General features: G+C 36.0%; 1 protein-coding gene across 4 annotated transcripts in view; it reads right to left on the bottom strand.

The window, feature by feature from the left end:
• MAP3K4 (mitogen-activated protein kinase kinase kinase 4) overlaps positions 1-16,114 on the bottom strand; it is a 67,532-nt gene that overhangs the window by 33,088 nt on the left and 18,330 nt on the right. For all 4 annotated transcript variants that reach the window (XM_027632360.1, XM_027632368.1, XM_027632367.1 and 1 more), the window contains exons 4-10: positions 12,212-12,454; positions 6,621-6,767; positions 4,280-4,437; positions 3,764-3,880; positions 3,245-3,344; positions 3,080-3,163; positions 616-882 (exon numbers count right to left, since the gene is read on the bottom strand). In XM_027632360.1, the coding sequence (XP_027488161.1) occupies positions 616-882; positions 3,080-3,163; positions 3,245-3,344; positions 3,764-3,880; positions 4,280-4,437; positions 6,621-6,767; positions 12,212-12,454 (1,116 nt within the window). The remainder of the gene's footprint in view (positions 1-615; positions 883-3,079; positions 3,164-3,244; positions 3,345-3,763; positions 3,881-4,279; positions 4,438-6,620; positions 6,768-12,211; positions 12,455-16,114) is intronic.

Genomic DNA, 16,114 nt, shown 5'->3' with positions numbered 1-16,114 from the left:
ACCAAAAGGAAAATTCACTTAGTTTAACATAAGGATGTGAGAATAGGAGGGGCAGGGAGCTGCAGCTGGCTCAGCTGCCAGAGTGCTGCAGAACTGCTGGCAGGGAATGCCTGTTGGCTTGGGATGAAAGAAAGTATGACTGGAAAGATTTCTTCCTGCAGAACTGTTGAACATCCAGTAACTTCCACAGAAACTTAACATTAAATGTCACAATTCATCCAAGATCAAAAGTAACTGGTTTCACACCTCAGCGTGTGGAAAGCACACAAACACAACATGTTCTTGGAGACTGGTGACTTCTTAACAAAAGGTACAGTTTTCAAGTCTTATCCACACTTCTGATACTGAACACCCAACTAAATATTGAAAGTATCTCTTTATAATAAAGTCCAACCCTGAAAAACGCACATTGTAGAGATTAATCCTACCCAGAAATGCTACAATCCCATTAATATTTGCATTTAACACAATTTATAATCAATTCTATCCCTAAATTTAACTTTATTACCTACAAAAGGACACATGCCTCACTTAAATTACTGCAGTTAATCTGACAGGGTAAGCATTCATAGAAGTCTGGAGATCACAAACAGCGGGGAAAAAGACCAAACCCACCTGCATGGTGCGCAGTGTATCCACAGTTTCTACCTGTGGCACTACTTTGACTGGCTGACCCTCCCATGCACTCCAGCTGTCATCTAATTCGTGGTCTTTGTCACTGTGCTTGGTCATAAGCAAATAGGCCTCATATGCAAGCTCATCTGAATCCTTTGAGCAATCCTTTCCAGCAGCTGCATTAAGGAGCTGCAAAATCACAGATTTTTCCCCTGCAATACTATCTGGTACAAATACTTGTAAACTCTCGAGTCCAGGAATTTGTATCTGTAGAAAAAAAATTAAAATCTCTCAGTCTCTTCTATGATACATAAAATAGATAAAATAGATATATGTAATCTTATTTAAGTAAGTGAGAATTTCCATCCTAAAAAGTTGTACTATATGCATACTAAAACAAAACATCCAGCCATTTTTGCACTAAAATTTAAAAAGCAATGTAATTTATAATTTATTTTTCAATCCACTAGATCACCAATTTTTACTGACATCTCTCCTTGTATCTTCAATTGATCCTTCTACATATTTTTCTAAAGGAATCTTGTTACAAAAAAGTCCATTTTCACACATATACTATGTATCTGTGCATACATATATATAATATATACATACGCATTTTAAAAAGTAAATTAGTCAACACTAATTTCAGATTTATGATGCATACATTTTTAAGATTGCAATATTAAAAGAATAAAAATTTCCTTTGGAATCCACACATCTCTCAATGGCTACAAAAGGTAAGAGTAAACAAAAATCTGGCTCAAAAAGTATCAGTTGCTCTTTTAGTGTTAATGAAAGCTAGATTAATTAAGTTTACTAAGAGAGTTCTCTTTTAATAAAATACTACTGATACTACTGAAAAACTACTTCTGATTATATCTGTCACATTGGTAGCAATACTTTAACCAAGCCAGGCATCAGAAACAGACTGAAAACAGTGAAACAGTCAATACTTTGATATGACATGAGGTAATTGACTCACAGTGAAGTTTAATTCTCTCTTTTCAGACTGTGATGTCATCAAGCTAAGACAAAATATTGGACTCAATATTTCTACCATTAGGCAAACATACTTTAAAACCATTATTATCTACAGGCCAATGCAAAAAACTAGATGGTTGTTACTGAAAGCTAAATATGATTCCCAAAACTAATGAGCATCTGACTGAAAAGATGGTTAAAAATTTAAACTCCCTACATGATGCTAGAGGGCCAATATTTAAAGTGTTCATTATCAAAATGTGTGTCATTTTGAGTGGTGAAAAAATAAGAGAAATAATACACATAGAGAATCAAATCTTGAGAATCAAATAATCTATCTAGATCATGTAACCCACAGATGTTTCAAACTTGAGATTCAATTTTTTCTTCAAAACGTGCATAAGAACAATAACATGATTTTAACTGAAAGGTCTACCAAAATAAATATGGTGTCATAAAGCTGCCAAGAGTTGATACTTGGGGGAAAATGTTTTTTAAAAGTAAATATAGACTGATTTCCCTGGCCATTTTCTGATTCTTACACAATTCACAGACCTGTGAGCCAGATGTTTCATCCATGTACATAACAATGCTTTATGAACTTCTCTCTTATGAACTTGTTGGTCTCCCCTTGAAGAAATTTCTATTCTTAGCAGAAGTCTATATAAATCTAACAAGAATTTTGTCATGCAAAAGTTAGAGCATTATTTCCCAAACAGGAAATAACACATATATTAAATGTATGGAAGGATAAAAAAGAACAGCAGATCCAAATACATTTGATCTGCTGAAGCAAATGACTTACTTAAATTCAAACTACAATAGAGACTCACTGACCTAGGAATTTTTAAGGAATTTTGCAACACCACAGATGTGGCAATTTATTGTGCAGTAAATATCAAGCACCAAGGGCTCAACTTACTTTTGCTGTACAACAGTTTTCTAGCAAGTTATTTTGGAACAGAATATGGTCCATGCATTTCTCATGTCCTTAGTACTCTCAAGGAAGCTTGTTAGAGAAGACCTCCACTATAATATTTTTGCTTTACAGAAGCAAAACACAGGTCCATAGTCTCAGATTATCTACTTAAACACATCCATTTACTGATGTATCCATTTACCTTATAAATTTGAAAGCATTTGTTTCATAGCAGTTGCTATTTAGTGTTATTACTCCCCCTCTCACAAATGAGTAAATACTACTGAAGAAAAAAGGTTTTTCCTCAGTCACAAAGAGAATATTAGTGAAAACAAGGGATTAAGACATGGATTTCCCAAAACACAGACTAGCATTCCCACTCACACAAACACAAGTACAGAAAATAATTTGACTACCACAATTCAATACTAAATTCATGACACTTTACATGTTGAGAGATGGCCCATTAAAAAACAGAAATCATGTCAATATCCTTCGACATTTTTGCTTAGCATCCTCACTTCACTTTCATGCCTCTAAACCCTATTACCTATGTGAATTTACCTTCACATACTCTTTTGTTTTCAGTGCATTCAGAAGATCTCGTACAGGGGCTGACAATGCAAACTCTGCTGCTATTTCAAGGTCCTGCAAGTAATGACAAAAGAATATGCTTTCAGACTAAATTTCTTTAAAGCATATAAATAACTTGACCCTCTGTTAACTTACCTTCCTCAGCATTTTAGCAAAACCAAGAGCTTTGGAGGCTCTTTCTCTAGCTTCATGGAACAGCTCTTTCAGTGCTCGGCTGGTCTCTATAACAGACCTCCTGAAACATTGGCAGAAATGAAGTGACAATGTTTTAATAAATAATATTGCATTTATATAGCCACTAGAAAATAAGAATTATTACATATATTTTAATAGATAAAGGATAGAGAAGATAAATATTTGCAAGTAGCTGACAAATAACTTGAGCTTGTACAGGTATATTTTTGATAATAAAAAATTTAATTTAAATATCTTTACCTAAACAATCATCCCCTCAACTAAAGATAAGGTTACTACATTTCAAACAAATAAAATGATAGTTCATTACTACTGCACACAAAAATACAGCAATAAAGTCTATGGAGCTTTGCATTTACAAAGTTTGTATTCTAAGAAATAAAATACATTATGTACCTGTCAGAGGTATAGAAACATGAGTAAGTGTGTTTGTTATTATTAAGCCAAAGGGCTTAATACCTGATTTCATCTGATGCAGTACTGTCATCGGCACTGGCCCAAAATTCATCACAACTGTCTTGTAGTCCAGAATCTAAAAAAATTCCCGTAGATTTCAGCAGCATTCCTGCAATATCACTGTAGCAACAGAAATGGGGGAACTTCAGAGTCTTACTCCGGTAACACGGCACCTTAAACTTCTTCCTACTCTGTCTAATGCAAGAGAGCTGTGTTGCCAAGTCCTCCTACAGAAATAAGCAGCATCTTGGGGCCCTCAGTTACTTTATGAGCACAGGGCTAGCGTAAATGAGGACTTCCCATAGAAGCAGTAATTTCTGTTATAGCCAGAGTCAAGGCCACCTGCACATACTGCATCCTATAGCTACAGTCATTGTAATAATCCATAAATTCACAAAGACTATCAGCTGCTTACTGAGGCCTCAAGAAGTCCAATCTGGGAACCTTGAACAAGTGCTGACTTGAATACCTATCTGGTACAAATCAACACCATAATCAGAGTAATTAAATAAAACCTACCAAAACAGTTTTCCAGCTTGAGCTTCACCTCCTCTTATATAAGGAGTTATTTCTTTGGTGAAATTCCATTCTTCCTCCAACAGATTTTTTAAACTATGAGATGCTTGAGGTAACTGCTGCAGCATTTGGATCCAGCTTCGCATATAATCAAAGTAAACCTGTACAACAAAGGAGGTAATTTAAACAGAAATTATTATCTAACATGTAACTAAGGAATAGAACTTCTCAAATCAACAAACAATCTCAGTATTACACAATTTTTAGAAGGTATTTCTACAACAATTTTCACTTGCTATGACTGAAAATGAGCTCCATGTTTCCAAGCAAAAGAAGCAATTTATGGCTTAGGAAATAGAAAGTGCTACTGAAGTATTAAACTCTATCTCTATATCTCCACAATACCTTTCTGAAAATATTGACAGTATCACCACCTTGCTTGCTGTACTGCTATTCACCATTTTATCAGTGAGTATCCAGAGTGGCCAGAGTTTCTATATCTGTTAGATATATATAACAGTCTCTATATCTGTCATTGACTGGATTCCTCCAAAAGGTTTTATCAGAACACATCCTTCTGGATAAGTGCAATAAACAGTTTTTTGAAATTCTACATTACATTTTGTGTTCCTTGATATCAAGTCTAATCTCTCACCTTTATTTAAATACTACTGTTTTAAAAAATCCAGGTAAGTACAATTGTTCTTCAAACATCTTCCCTTCAGATTCATATGGGATGCCAAAAAATTAACTGTAATTTGTTTCAGTTCAGTAATCCATAACATACGGTAATATTTCTCCTTAGAAATGGTTAAGACACTTTCTATTGGTTTCAAGTATTTTCAGACAACACTGTAATAATGCCAAGATCATAGAACCATAGAATGGTTTGGGTTGGAAGAGGCATTAAAGATCATCCAGTTCCAACCCTCCTGCCATGGGCCGTAGACCAGGTTGCTCAAAGACCCATCCAGCCTGGCCTTGAACACTTCCAGGGATGGGGCATCTCCACCTTCTCTGGGCAACCTGTTCCTGTGCATCACCATCCTCACAGTAAAGAATTTCTTCCTAATATCAAATCTAAACCTACCCTCTTTCAGTTTAAAGCCATTACCCACCATCTCATCACTGCCTTCTCTGACAATCACTAGACTCTCCATCTTTCTTGTAGGCCCCTTTTAAGTACTGGAAAGTGCTCTAAGGTCTCCACAAAGCCTTCTCTTCTCCAGGTTGAGTAACCCAAACTCAGTCTGTCCTCATAGTGAAGGTGATCCAGCCCTGTGATAATCTTTACAGCCCTCCTTTGGACCTGCTTGAGCAGGTCCATGTCTCTCAAACTGGGAACAAACAAAACAGGTATGGAATTTCAAAATTAATAAGATGAACCATTTTACTTTTACCTAGCAGGCAATTTCTGCTATAAATTTATAGAAATTTCAGATGCAGATAAAGGCAGGCATGGGGCATAAGAAAATTTAGGTAAAACAGTACATTTTCACCACTGAAAAGCACGTAATGGAAAAAATACGTGAATGCTCAGCAATAGATGGTGCCAACAGCTCTGCTGACAAAACACTAGTGGTGAGGTACTGAGGTGTATCTCGGGTTGTCTTTTTTGCCCCTCAGAATAATAAGGACAAAACACAAAAGAATAAATTACTGTTGCCTTGAACGTGACTGCTTGTTAAACTAAATTTACTAAAATATCTTTCATTTAGTATCTTGCAGAGGCCCGGTGTTTTTCTTGAAAATACTTCTTTTAAATGTACATTTAACTAATTGTAGTAATGAATACACATTAAAAATAAGGTATCAATAATGCATGAATGCAATATCAAGACAGTAAGAGATAAGAGATGTTAGTCAAAAAATCGTATTTAATTTTATTCGATGTAAAAAATTTATTAAAAGTTTAGCTTGAACGTATGAAATTTACAGATCTATATATGAACCATTTTATTGTAAATACAGGCTATTTACAAGTATACTTTACTACAGTTCAGTAAACAAAAATGAGTATTGCTAAAATAATTGCTAAGGCAGTCTTGGCTTCTGTTACCTTTACAAGTCCATTAAAACAATAAATAACATTATATCAAAGTAGAACAACAACAACACCAAACAAAACAAAACAAACAAAAAAAAACCCCAAAGCCAAATAAAAAAAAAAAACTCCCAAAAAACCAAAAACAAAAAAAAAAAACCCAAGCCCCAAAAAACTCCCAATAATTACACCTAACTTAACAGATTTCTATTATCAGTATTCAGATTAATAGACTTACTTGAATTTATTAGCAGTATTCAGATTAATACATTTAATTGGACTCTCCTTTTTGAAGCTTACCATTAACATTTTATGTAGGTCCTCTTCAAAAGCATCAATGTTGCAATCAACCTTTTGTAAGTCATCTAACACCTCCCGTAACATAAACTGGTAATATTGCTTCATTAACAGACCACCCTTCAAAACCTCCTTACACTCTCTCACTAGCTGCAAGAGAAAAACAAAAAAACTGCCATCAGTCAAGACATTACTCTTAAATTCTCCCTGGGAACTGAAAGCTTAATTGGTCAGTTCACTTTGTCTAAATAAGTTAGTATGTCACTACATGATTTCTACAGCTTTTTGAAACGAATATGGTTGCTCTACATATCTGCAGAAAAGATGTGACTAGTTTTCCAGAATTATTTAATTGCAATTCCACTATGTGCTACATAACTGTAAATGAAGATGGAGGCAGATGTCTCAGACTTTACTCCCTGCACAGGGTCACAGCAAGCAACTTAATGGATAATTAGTTTAGAAAGGGGCAAAAGGGCTCACAGTCATCATATCACCAGTTTAAATGCAAGCAAGTCAGGAATAATATGCAATGTGTTTTACATATGCTTAGAGACCTGTGAGACATGTTTTACTACAGTAAATTCACTATTAATCAACTGAGCAGATGCCCATAGCTCTAAAATCCATACCAGATTTGAAAACAGATCATGAGGTTTTTTGTTGCTTCCCTGGGTAAGAGTAACATGAGCAAATGTAGAAGTGGTTGCCTTTGGCCAAACAGCTGTCACCCCTCCCTGAAGGCTTAGTCTTTATTTCAAGAGACATGCACAACCACAAAGAGCAAGGATGCTTTCAAACCTACACTAACAAATGCCTTTCTTTCAGAAGTCCTTCTAGTGCTCAGTGTGTATGGTTCTGAAATCGCTATTAGTCTTCAGGTCTGACAATCCCTGATCTTTTCTGAGCAACAACTTCATTAAATCAAGAGACAGGACGAGAGGTTTGGAGGGTCAGGGGGAATTGGAATTGTTGGTTGGATAATATGCTTTTAAAAATCTTCTAACAATGGCTATCCTGGCAAAGTAATACATCAATATAGTGGAGTCAATGTATGAGAAATGATAATGGTACAACAGCAAAAAACATAAGAATGCTCTTAGTACAACAAGAGTCTTTGGAATGTTTTACAGTCCGGAAGACATTATGTTTTGCTCCCCAGTGTGCAGAGGAAACAAGGCTAATAGCCTGATCTTTGGGTTTAAAACTTAGCAAGTTAAGTGGAAAAGGAGAAAACAAGTAACTTTTTATAAGGTGGAAATCCAAAGCAACACTTTTATATCCCTAACATGTCATATATTTAAAAATTAATGTGCTTTTTCACTCTTCAGTCAATAACATCCAGTTTACTCTGTGTTAACCTATGGGGATTTTTTTTGCCATTTGATCCAAGTCTATTCCAAAATAAACTCACAAAACTTCATTAAAAATATAGGGTTTTATTTAAATAATACTCTTTTATAGGGACATGCTATTAAATAACAATATAGGATTTACAAAAAACCTGTAGTTCTAATTTTAAGCATCAACTTTTGACACTCATAAGGCAATGGGCAAACAAAAATACGGTGTATAATGAGCACATGAAAAAATGCACAGCTTAAACTGAAAATATTATCACTATTATTGGTTTGTTTGATGCGTTGCTTTTTGTTTAGGGAGTTCATAGAATAAATTATTTTCTCAAAGCAGGTGGGGCAAGACAAACAATACCTAATTTAATCACCAAACAGAAATAACCCACGTGCACATACACCCATCCAATTCTCAGCACAAATGCTGAATTTGAGAACCATCTTGAACTCTTCAGGTACCACACTACCACCAAATAATGACAAATTGCCATTAAAAGAGAACAGCTCTCTGATATTACAGCATCATCAAGATTACCAAAGCTAGTGCTGAAAGTGAAATATGGACAAGAGGGCTAAAAAAAGAAGCTAGAGAGAAAGGAGAGGAGAAAAAGCACATTGCAAGAAGCATACAATCTGTGGTAGTTTTCTTTTTGTGTGTATACTTTCAATTGAATATCAGATTTATTTTTCTTAAATATAACTGACTTACTAGTAGTACAAAAATTTAACTTCACCTTGGAAAAGTTGAGTAACAGGAGCAGTATGCTTGATACAATCAAACTGTACTCCTACACATTTCAAATAGTACGAAAGAGCAGGAAACACTTAAAGGTCTCAGTGCCTCAAGTAGGGCCTACTAGGTCAGTCACTACAAAACCAAGACTGTGCTATGTTCCTTCTGTACAACAAACAATTCAAGGGATTTGGTTTATTCAACCTTGAGAAAAGAATATGAAAAGAGAATCTCATCACGTTTTTCCAATGCCTAGAGGGTAGTTACAGAGAAAATGAGGGTACTCCTTTCACAAGGATGCATGGTGACCCCATAAAAGGTAACAGGTACAATCTGCTTCAAGGAAATCCTGTCTAAATACAAGGGCGAAAAAACCTCCATTTTACTGGGAGAAAAATTAAACACTGGAACAGACTGGTTGGGGAAGTACTAGAATCCCTCTCTCACTGCAAGTATTCAGGATCCGACCTAACAAGGACCTGAAATCACAGAATGGGTCAGGTTGGAAGAGACCACACTGGGTCATCTGGTCCAAACTCCCTGCTCAAGCAGGGTCATCCTAGAGCACATTGTGCAAGATTGTGTCCAGATGGTTCTTGTATATCTCCAGTGAGGGAGAATCTACAGTCTTTCTGGGTCATTTATTCCAGCGCTTGGTCACCCGCACAGTAAAGATCTTCCTCATATTCAGGGGGAACTTCCTGTGCAGTAGTTTCTACCCTGTACCTCTTGTCTTACTGCTTAGCACCACCAAGAAGAGCCTGGCTCTGTCCTCTTGACACCCTCCCTTCAGATACTTACTGACATAGAATCATAGAATATGCTAAGTTGGAAGGGATCCATCAGGATCATTGAGTCCAACTCCTGACCCTGTGCAAGACACCTCAAGAATCACACCAAGTGCCTGAGAGAGTTGTCAAAACACTTCTTGAACTCTGTCAGGCTTGGTGTTGCAACCACTTCCCTGGAGAGCCTGTTCCAGTGACCAACCACTCTCTGGGTGAAAAACTTTTTCCTGTCATCTAACCTAAACCTCCCCTGACTCAGTTTCATGCCATTTCCTTGAATCCTGTCACTGGTCACAAGAGTGTAAAGATTGGCACTTGCCTCTCCGCTTCCCCTTGTGAGGTGTTGAAGACTGCAATGAGGTCTCCCCTCAGTCTCCTCTTCTCCAGAATGAACAAAGTGACCTCAGCCACTCCTCATACAGCTTCCCTTCAAGGCCCTTCACCATCTTTGTTGCCCTCCTTTGGACACTTTCTAATAGCTGAATATCTTTCTTATACTGCGGTACCCAAAACTGCACACAATATTCAAGTGAGGCCGCACCAGTGCAGAGCAGAGCAGGACAATCCCCTCCCTAGACCGGCTGGCGATGCTTTGCCTGATGCCCCCCAGGACACAGTTGGCCCTCCTGGTTGACTGAGCACTGCTGACTCATATTCAACTTGCCACCGATCAGGACACCCATGTCCCTTTCTGCAGCACTGCTTTTCAGCATCTCATTCCCTAGTCTATACACACAACCAGGGGTTGCCTGTCTCAGTTGCAGAATCTGGCACTCGCCCTTGTACACTTCATACAGTTGGTCACTGCCCAGTCCTCTAATTTCTCCAGGTCTCTGTGACATCTCTCCAGATGCAGGAGAAAAAAAAGGGTGCCTTGAGGACTGCGAAGCTGAATGCCTCGCTTGCATCAAAAATCAAAATGAAAACAATTAACAATTTGTCTGCTATTAAAGCCTCCTTAAGCTTGCTCGAGATTTTAGAAATTATAGTTCTTTAAGAAACAAACAGATTTATTTATGAAACATCCTCCACAGTTCCTTTGCCTGTTCAGATATATTGCGTGGAACAGCAAGCATTTGCTGAGTTGAATTCATTTTTTCAATGTCAATAGCAAAACAGTCTGTAACAAATGCATTGTTTTCTAGGAAGAAAGTGTAATTTTTACTTAACTGAAAGTCCACAAGGAGCATACAAAATGTTAAGGGCAAAAAAATATCTCTAGTCTCTGGAGGATATATTTTGCTTAAAAACAGACCATGCTATGCAATATTTTACTGTTACTATCACTGTTAAGGTTGAAATTGTAGGTTTCAACCAACAAGGGAAGCAAGGGGAAGAGTGGGGTGGAGGGAGAGAGGACAAATTCATTTGGGACCATAAAGTAATACAGCAATTGATTCTGGAGTAGCAAATAACTGGAATGTGAAATCATAATCAGTCCAAGAGCTTATTTAAATGTTCACCCTTAAAGATCATCTGATAAACCCCTGATCTGATTATGCTTGCCAGGGAGCTGGGTGATCAGACAAACCTAGTATATCCTAGACTACACTTTGAAAAATAGTATTGGTCTAAACATTGTACCAGACAGCCACCAGAAAATAAATCCTCATACAGTATTTTCAAACAGTGACATGACTGACAATCTTGGGTCACCACCCGCAGCAAATATCAGATATTTATATAATACACTATGCTGGGAAAGATCTTTTTTTTTATTTTTCTTCTTAATTAACTTTCATTATGTGAGTACTGCATGTTAGCAGATGTCTTACATTTGCAAGAGAAAAACAATCAAATCAAAGACACATATAGAATCATAGAATCAGTCAGGTTGGAAGGGACCTCTGAGATCATCAAGTCCAACCCCTGATCCACTACTGCCGTGGTTACTAGACCATGGCACTAAGTGCCACATCCAGTCTCATCTTAAAAAACCTCCAGGGATAGAGAATCCACCACTTCCCTGGGTAGCCTATTCCAATGTCTGATTACCCTCTCTGTAAAGAATTTCTTCCTAATATCTAACATAAACCTCCCCTGGCAGAGCTTAAGACCATGTCCTCTTGTCTTACTGAGAGCTGCCTGGGAGAAGAGACCAACCCCCACCTGGCTACAGCCTCCTCTCAGGGAGTGGTAGAGTGATGAGGTCTCCCCTGAGCCTCCTCTTCTCCAGGCTGAACAACCCCAGCTCCCTCAGCCTCTCCTCATGGGACTTGTGCTCAAGTCCCTTCACCAGCCTCGTTGCTCTTCTCTGGACCTGCTCCAGCACCTCAATATCCTTCCTGAACTGAGGGGCCCAGAACTGGACACAGTACTTGAGGTGTAGCCTCACCAGTGCTGAGTACAGGGGAACAATCACTTCCCCAGTCCTGCTTACACTGCCAGAGAAACACAAATGGAGGAAGATGTGCTGAAGAAGGATATATAGTTTATAATGCAAATGGAACAAATACCATTTACCTTCGCTGGTTAATAATTTTTTTAATCACCAGTTTTGATCTGGAAGCCTAAATTAGAGAGGTATATATGACCAGTCGTTTACTATGTAAAAAGCAGATCTCCGTATGAAATACAAGACTACTTACAAAAGTTATTACATAATTATGCATCATGATTTCTTACACTAATCCTCTTTAAACTGACAACTGTATCATAATGAAATGACAAAGTAATTTCCAACACGAAATATATATTAAAAAAACAATTGAAGCAAACCTGTTTAATACTCAAAAGAGATGGTTCCCCAGCAGGTCTTTGTTCCAATCTTAGCTTGAGACATTCATGGATAACATTGAGCAGGACTCGGCAAAGGACCAAGAATGCAGGTTCAAAGGAAGGTAAATCCATGGATTTCAACTCTTCCCATGCTACTGCACTGCATTTTTGCTCGCAACAAGGTGGGAAATTTAGTAACTGCACATAATCTGAACACAACATGGGATCTGGAAACTCTGAAAACTGTAAAAAGAAAGAGGTATCGTGAAAAGCATCCTTAAAATTCTTCTGGATTTTGCATTTGTTTAAAGTAGCATCATAAAAGTCTATTTTCAAAAGGTAATATTCTATTAACTGGCAAGTCAACCACAGAAGTTCCACGTTTATATTGTTGGGGGTTTCTTGAAGTTGAGTTTTGTGGTGGTTTTTTGTGGGTTTTGGGTTTTTTTGGGTTTGTTTTTTTTTTTAAGGACCACCAGTCTGAGGAAAAACAATTCTGACCCTTGGGAGTGAAGAAAATCTCTTACTTAATGTTTCTGTTACGCCTGTATCTAGTGTGCACTTGGCTACATCAGGTGAGTAACCTTGTTCCCTTTCAAATACATAACGCATATATTACATAAAACTCCACATTATAACTGAATGCTATATTCAAGAAAATGTCACTAGCTAAACTAGGCCAAAATACTTAAAAAAATAACTTGTGAACTTTGATAGATTTTAAATTGAAGCTGTTTGAAAAAGAAAGATAAAATATAAAGAGATTAAGTTGTTTTGTTTCGTTTTTTAATAACTTCTCATTTAAATGAAAATTACATTCAAAGAAAATGATTTTCTAGTTAGAGAAAATAGTTGAGATTATCCGAAATAAACATCCTAGACATCGGAAGTATCCAGTGATAACATTCTAAGCAAGGCTGTACATGGAGGCACTCTGGGGTTTAATTTAGAAAGAAAAGCTGGACTATGGTACATGTGCAGCTCCTAAAGATGATAACGCACCGGTCATCATCTAAGGATAAGATTTATTTCAGATTAAGTTTGTTTTATTCTTATTCTCATTTCACACTGCTAACTACAACACTCAAATATCCTTCACTAATATAGCAGACATAACTAGCATTTTTTAGGTTTTTCTTCAGTGCCAAGTAACATCACTACAAAAGAGAAAAAACATTACCAGAAATTAGATCAATCAAAGTACTCCCTAGAAAGTTAAAAGAAATTAACCAACTTTTAAGCTTATTATCTAGTAGAAAATTAATACACATATAAGAATACATTTTCTTAGATGGAATATTAATGTCTTCTTTTTACTGACTCTCTTTAAAATAAACTAGCACTAGATATATAGCACTAGAATAGCACCAGGGAAAGATTTTTATACAAGAAATTTTCATTAATAACAATCATGAAAATACTACACTTTCACAGAATGACAAAAACTTCAGAAATACAGTCCTCACTGTGATGCAAATATAGTGTTGCAAAATTTAGTTCTTATAAGAAATATTAAAGAGTTAGTCTGTGAGTAAGAATAAGAATGAAATTGAATAAATTTGTTATATCATTTTCTAACATGAAGGATAACAGCAGATGACACTAGGGCTTAGTATTAGACACTTAAACTTCTATTGTTCAATTTGACTCATATTAATCTTCTGCAGGGCCAATCTGAAATGTTTCAAGTATTTACTAGATACTTCTTAAAAAAAAAAAACCAAGAAAAAGTCTAAGCCATTTATTGACATCATACAGAGAATCCATACTCAAGTGCAGCAAGTAGAATAAACAAGAAACAGGGTACACAAGCTTAAATACTGTTCTATAAAACAACATCTCTGATTTTGTAAACTAAAGTAAGAACTATTAACCATCTCCGTTAAGAATCAAATTGTACAACTTCTACACAAAATAGACTGCATAGTGCCTAGAGCCTTGTGAAAGTATCAGAGTCTATGACGAATCAAACTTAACACTAAAAATAGCCATCTGTAGAAAAATTTACACATATTTAAGATGAAATGAGCATTAAAATATACACAGTGGAAGACTCCAGAAAGCACATTTTAGACATGATTTAGATAGTGTTTAAGCAACAACAGACATGAAAGTATGTCTAGAGACTGTAAAGTGTAAGTACACATATAAACACAGCATCAAAATATCAAAGTCACAGAAGGAACAAAGATTACCAGAATACTCACAACTCTGTCTGCACACAAATATCAAACTAAACTGCACTAAAAGAAACCCCGAAAGTATTGTCAGTTGCAAAGACCAAGCAATTCAAAACCATCTCTTCCATTTTAGTACATCATCTTTTGCTGCTGTAGGTACCATACTTCTGACAAAGTGTATTTTTTTTTGACAACCTTCTTTAAATTTTGGAGCAGGAAAGAGGTCTACAATTTTCTAACATTCACTTTAAGTCATGAAGTCATTTCTTAAAAAAGAACAATATTCCAAAAAAATGTAATTACTGAAAATGAACATTCAAAGTAGTCACAAGGGTAGAGAAGGAGGGAGAAAAGATTAACCTTACATCTTACAAAAGTCATCCAACACTAAAGTACCAAACACTTTAATTTTGCAAAGCTGCAGGAAAGACTCTAGCTACTTAATATTTCATTAACTTTTTTTAAGAGCCCTTATGCAGTCAAAATTTGAGGTATTTAGCAGTTCCATAAATATACTCAAAGTGGTTTTCAATACTCTCAAACTATGTCTTATTTACTTTGATTTTCTTAAAGGTTTTTCTGCCTACATATGAAGCTGAACTTTCTAAGTATACGTGGTTTGGGGTGCTTTTGGTTACTGTAACATATCTGCAAGTTTCTTATGCACTTGACTCTAAGAAAATCTTCATGTATTCCTAATGCAAATTTTCTAGAACACAAGCTGAAACCAATTAGAGAGTAAATAAAAATTCAACTTATAGCTTCATTTCTACAGTAATACCTACACTATGAACAGTACAAATAAAAACTTTCAAAATCAAATTATTTTATAAATTTATTAATCCTAAAAAAATAGCCTCTGAGGGAAATAGACAATTCTTATTCCCTTTGCGAATGTGACAGTCAACATTAAGATATCAACAACATATCAAAGACCACATATGGTATCTGTATTAGAATGGGTATGTTGGCTAAGAGATGCTTTCGTCTAGAATTTATGGTTAGGTCCCACACACAGTGCCACTTTATCAAGGAGGGCAAGTAATCCTTAGCACCAATTCTTTCTAGTATAAAAATGTCTACAAGTTAGATAACAGTTTATATTTAGAAACAATACTCAGCCTTGAAAGTAGTGACCACATCTTACAATATGAAACTTCACCTACTGTCCTTCATTTACTGCTTAATTCCCAATTTGATTTTATTAACTCAAAACAATTCTTAATTAAGAATATAAAATGACTCAAAGAAAAACAATAATTAAACTACAAGCCAGCTGAAGAATGCAACATGCTAACATGATTTGTTTTCACAGATTTCAAGGCTGAGAGTCCATTAATTTATCCTATCTGTCCCTAGGCATAATATGCCACCACAATACTTCATTTATTTAGATGAGAAAAAACCCAGAACTGTAGCGACATTTTTATAAAAGATATCCTGCAGAAAGATATCAAGTCTTGAAGAAAAATTACCACCTCCATAGCTGATTTTTCCTAACAACCCAACTATTGTGCTTAATTTTTCACTGTAATTTTTCTGATTTGTTGCCTTAGACATTAGGAAACATAATGAATAAAGATGTTATCACAAAAATGCCATTTCAGTTACAGAGAATAACACAGAACCAGCTTTGGGTTTCACACAAATTGTAGTTCAGGTCAAACAACAGATTCATTTCTGCTGGAAGAACTGGGTCTCATAATATACACTGTCTTTCAAA

Source organism: Corapipo altera, unplaced genomic scaffold (genome assembly GCF_003945725.1).
Source record: "Corapipo altera isolate COAL_440 unplaced genomic scaffold, ASM394572v1 2b, whole genome shotgun sequence".
Taxonomy (NCBI): Eukaryota; Metazoa; Chordata; class Aves; order Passeriformes; family Pipridae; genus Corapipo; species Corapipo altera.
This window is presented reverse-complemented; position numbering and strand designations above follow the sequence as displayed.